General features: G+C 35.0%; 1 protein-coding gene across 1 annotated transcript; it reads left to right on the top strand.

Moving 5' to 3' along the window:
• The first annotated feature begins 309 nt into the window (after positions 1–309).
• On the top strand, positions 310–4759 carry LOC100374259 (uncharacterized). The gene is made up of 3 exons (XM_078005599.2): positions 310–606; positions 1612–1753; positions 2236–4759. Exons 1-3 carry the CDS (start codon positions 450–452, stop codon positions 2243–2245), a joined length of 309 nt encoding a protein of 102 aa, XP_077861725.1. The 5' UTR covers positions 310–449; the 3' UTR covers positions 2246–4759.
• The last annotated feature ends 305 nt before the right edge of the window (positions 4760–5064 follow it).

Here is a 5064-nt window from a genome sequence, read left to right on the forward strand (position 1 = left end):
TTTAAATTGTAGCAATAAATGCAATCGAGTGCGAACGGTTCATAAGCAAAAGCTGAATGAGTGAAGCGTTGTGTACGCTGAATGACCTACATCTGGTGGCGCTGTGTTTGGACCACCTAGCTTGTTCATTACTATACAAACATATGTACATTTTTATCTTATCAATGTTCTTCATGTTGTCACTACTGAATTCAGTTGCATCAAATGTAATGAATCTAGTTGCCGTGAAAATTATTTGTTTTACTATAAATATTAACTGTTAGGTGAAAAAAATATACACTAATATTAATATACACTGATCTAGGGGGTTCTTTACGCTGAAGTGTCTCGAGCGGATCACTTCCGGTGACTTTATGTGTTGCTTATGAGCTATCGCTATTTTTATCTTGTCCGTGAAGCGCCAAATACAATTCTGTTTTTCTTTTTTATGCAATTAATAATTCTAAAGTATGTCAGAACCACCGCCGAAAAAGCAACGCATGTGGAAGTGTGGCCACTGTTTTAGATTGATGGGAAAGTCGTCATTTTATAACCACAAACAAATGTATTTTGAAAGGCACGGTTACTGGGTTGACGACGACGGAAAGAAGATTGGAGACGAAAGAGGTGAGCCTGCACATATTTCAGTTTGAATTAAATCCATATTTGGATTATAACCCACCATTTTCGAGAGTTGTCTGACATTCTATTTTTTACCTCCTAAAATGGAACTGGCAACAAGCCATTTGGCTATTACTATTTTTACAACCACAATTTTACCGCGAAATTTAAATGTGTCAATTCACAACCATTATTTTGTCAGTTGATTTCGCCACTGAATACTGTAGAATATGCTGTATTAGTTTTCTAAATTATTAGAATTTTTATTTGAATGCGTGTTTTTAATGTTGTGGTGAAAAAGGCATAACATTATCCTTGTCAGTTCACTTTCCTGTTACAGTCGGAACGATTAAGAAGTGAACCGTAAATTGCATGGCGTCCCTGTCTCGCCAAACATTGGAACAATGGAGACTGCACCTAACTCATTAGCATAAAACAAACAATGAAATTGCTGGAAAGTGGCAAAACATAAACAGTCTCAGAACAAATCAGGGATGGATGTAACAAAAAGATAAAGTTCTGATAGATATGATACCCCAATGTGGCCCCAAATAGTTTAGAATTTTAAAGTATTGGCTTTTATATAGAGAGACTATATAGTAACTAATGTTTTAAAACCTTTTTTGACATGTAACTCGTGTTTTGTGTCTGTTTTCTGTCGACTTCTTTTCAAGTTGATGTACATGTACTATACATTAGACCCATACAGACAAATCAGTATACTGAACTTGAAGTATCTTGTCTTATATAACCCAAAATGCTTAATACATGCAGATACAAAAACATGTAGCTGTAATTACACCTCCCTGACACATGAAAACTTGAAGATGTCCTTGTTCAAGTAATTGTGTTGGACAAATTTTGTACAACAAAATACTCTGCAGATTTGTCTATTACCTTCTGCAACAATGGTCTCTAAAGGCACGATTCATACAGTTTAACCGATTGTGTTAACAATAATTATAAACAAGGTTATCAGGGCCATATTTACAATGAAGTCTTTTTTTGTAGATGCATGTTCAAAGAAACTTAAAGAACATTCTGTTCAAGTTGATAATGAAATAAGTGAAGCTACCCATGATGTTCCACTTTTGCTAGCTGATGACCCTAACCAGTCATTACATCATTCGGATCAACAATGTCAGAGCAAATGGTGAGATGCTTTCTTGTTTGATACAAAATACTAGTAGACCAGAAATAAGTTTGCTGTCATATGAGAAAAGTACAAACAAATCTAGGTTTTTCTTAGAACAAGTTATGTCAGCGTTTAGGTTCAGTTATGAGGGGTAGGGTCTCATAACAAGTCAAAACAAAAATAGGTTACCTACCCCACCTAGTTTTAAAGGACTTATATTATAACATTTTTTAAGCTTCGCTGTCATTAAAGATGACTGAGCGGAGCTCATGGTATGACTGATCATTCGTCATTGTCCATGTCCACTTTTATCTTCTTCTCCAGAACCACTTGACCAAATGTACTTGGACTGATTTTTCCAATTAAAGTTGTTAAATTTGTGTCAAAATATGCAAATTTTGATTTTTAGTGAATATTTTTATCATCAAAAGTGATTTTTCCCAAGAATGATATGTCGTGAACCTTCCAGGCATATGTACTTATTTTTTTTTTAATTTCAGGTTGCAGTAAATGCCTAAAAGAATTCCCACGTGCAGCTTTTGGAGAAAAGGCTGATTACAGCAACTTCAATGTTGAGACATACCCAGAAAGAAGTGAAAGTGAACATAAGTGTTATGGTTTGAAAACATTACATGCAAAGAATCCAACAGAGCAGTCAAACCTTGAACGAGAATTTGGTGCACGGTGGACAAGTTTGAATTCTTTGCATTACTTCAAGCCTGTTCGTTTTCATGTTGTGGACCCAATGCATAATTTGCTTCTGGGTACCGCTAAACATGTAACAAAAGTATGGAAAGAAGCAGGAATTATAGATGCAGCAAAAATGGATGAGATTCAAGTACGTATGGACAAACTTAAAGTCCCTTCAAATATTGGAAGAATTCCAAACAAAATTGCTTCTCAGGCTTCACTGCTGATCAGTGGAAAAATTGGGTGTGTGTATATTCGTTATTTTCTCTGAAAGATGTGATTCCCAAGGAACATTACAAGTGTTGGCAACTGTTTGTTGATGCTTGCAAGTTGCTTTGCACAAGAAGAATCTCCATGGAAGAAATATACAAGGGACACAAGTTATTAAATGACTTTTGTAAAACTTTTGCAAGACTCGGTGGAAATAATAAATGCACAATGAATATGCATTTGCATATGCACCTAAAAGACTGTATTTTAGATTTTGGCCCAGTATATAGTTTTTGGTGCTTTTCATACGAAAGATTCAATGGTATTCTGGGGTCTTATCCCCAAAACAACCATTCTATAACAGTTCAACTTATGCGACGATTTCTGCAAGGTCAGCAGGTGTTTGATATACAATTTCCTGTACAATACAGTGAAATGCAGAATATCCTTACTGATGATAGATCACGAGGAACCCTACATCAGATGAAAACAGCTGAACAAGGCCATTCAGTGTACTTGAATTGTGTAAATCCTGATATTAGTCTTTGTAATTTCACTGAAGACTGCAGTATAGTTGTGTTGCCACCAGAGCGTGCATATAGCATTGATGAGGATGATGTATCTGAACTCTCTGAGTTGTAGGCAAAGATGTATCCATCCAAATCATGCACAGTATTGCAGCTATCTGAGCAGTACAAGAGGGTTAAGTACTGTGACAATATCTATTGCACAAGGTTTTCTAGAGGAGAGACTTCCTCTTGCATTTATGCCAAGTGGATTGGTAATGTGTCTGAGATAAATGCAAGTGCTCAGCCAAGACCAGGGCTTATCACCAACTTTATTAGGAGTGAGGTTATATTGACTGACTCGGATGGCAACAGGAAGAAAGTGTCTCACATCCTTGCTGAGGTTTCATGGTACAAGAAACATCCCATGCACTCTTACTATGGATCACATGTTGAAGTTTGGGGGACAGACTTTGAATGTGTTGCCTTTGTTCCAATACAGCGAATAATGGGGCACTGCATTTCTGCTGAACACCAAATACAATTTCCATATTGTAGGTCAAATGGTGAAAATGTTACTGTGGTTGTACCATCGACTCCAGTATTTAAATAATTAAATTTCATATATCATGTACAGGGCTGACACTGGGAATTTTTGTTAAGTGCAGAAGGGGAGGAGTCAAATCGCACATGTTTGTGGCGTTCCATCTCTCTGTGTCAGACACTGCCATTTAGGGTTAGCCATTGTGATGGTCCTGGCAAAGTATTCAAGTCATATCTTGCAATTCTGTCTCATATTTTTTTTTTCTCAAAAAAATACATAAAAAGGATAGAACAACTTGGTATAGATATGCACGTTATTTTTTCCTTACGAGGCGTGCACTGTGCAATATTGTGTTGATTTACATATTTATTTTTTCAATAACTATTCGATTTAATAGGGCCTAGATGTTTAGCTGTGAAAGATTTACTTTTGATTTTCAACTTAGAGAAATTCACCTATTTAATGGATTTGTAATACTTTACTATTGGGCCAGTGTGACCAAAATTTGTATATACATTGTACATAATTTTATTTTGTTTCGGCAAAATAGTCCATATGTGACCAAATATGTGGTAAAGACATACTCGGTGTTTTTATCTTGTGAATTGTTAGTCCAACTTGATGAAATGATGAAATCAAGTAAAAAAATAATAATTTTGCAACATAATTATGTTCATGTGAAAATCATAGCAATAAAGGTTTTAATGAAATCTGATAGAAATTGTAAATCAAATCATTACATCCACAATGACTGCCACTCTAATATGAATTGCTTGGCCTGTAACAACCTCAGATGGGCATTACATTTATGAATAAAATAATGTAGTTTATAAGTAAGACCACATGTACCACAAGAGTTTATAAGGAACACATTTTCTTGCATTATCTGAAAATTCCAATATAAAGTGTCATCCTTAACTTTGTTGTGTAAAAAAAATCCATTGAAATGCATGTATTTGTATGTGCAAGTTCTCATGCATGTGGTTATACATGTTTGATACTTTGTTTTAAGTAGTTATTATATAATTAGTGTTGTGTTTTTTTAAATAAAAGAGTGAGAAAAAATACTAAAAATGTATTTCACTTTGATTGATTTACAAGTTGTGAATGCAGTGCAATCAACTGGAATATGAAATCAGACCCAACATAAAATGTTGAGGCTGCAGGTTGAGAATTTTATCTTTGGGAGGACTTTATATCCCAGATTATCTCACAAAATAGGTACTTCATCAAACTTCTGCATTTTCCACCAAAACTCATGAAGCTACAAATGCTACACACATCATAGGTACATGATTATCTCCCCCATTCTTATGTGATATGATTTGATCATATTTGCACTAAGCTCAATATTGCATATGAAAACTTATTCAGTTTAC

Source organism: Saccoglossus kowalevskii, chromosome 9 (genome assembly GCF_978046115.1).
Source record: "Saccoglossus kowalevskii chromosome 9, keSacKowa6.1, whole genome shotgun sequence".
NCBI lineage: Eukaryota > Metazoa > Hemichordata > Enteropneusta > Harrimaniidae > Saccoglossus > Saccoglossus kowalevskii.

Excerpts from the sequence above, each read along its gene's own strand:
- LOC100374259 (XM_078005599.2), top strand. The coding sequence starts at position 450 with ATGTCAGAACCACCGCCGAAAAAGCAACGCATGTGGAAGTGTGGCCAC. Across the intron at positions 607-1,611 it reads GAAGATTGGAGACGAAAGAG|ATGCATGTTCAAAGAAACTT; the intron begins GTGAGCCTGCAC and ends CTTTTTTTGTAG.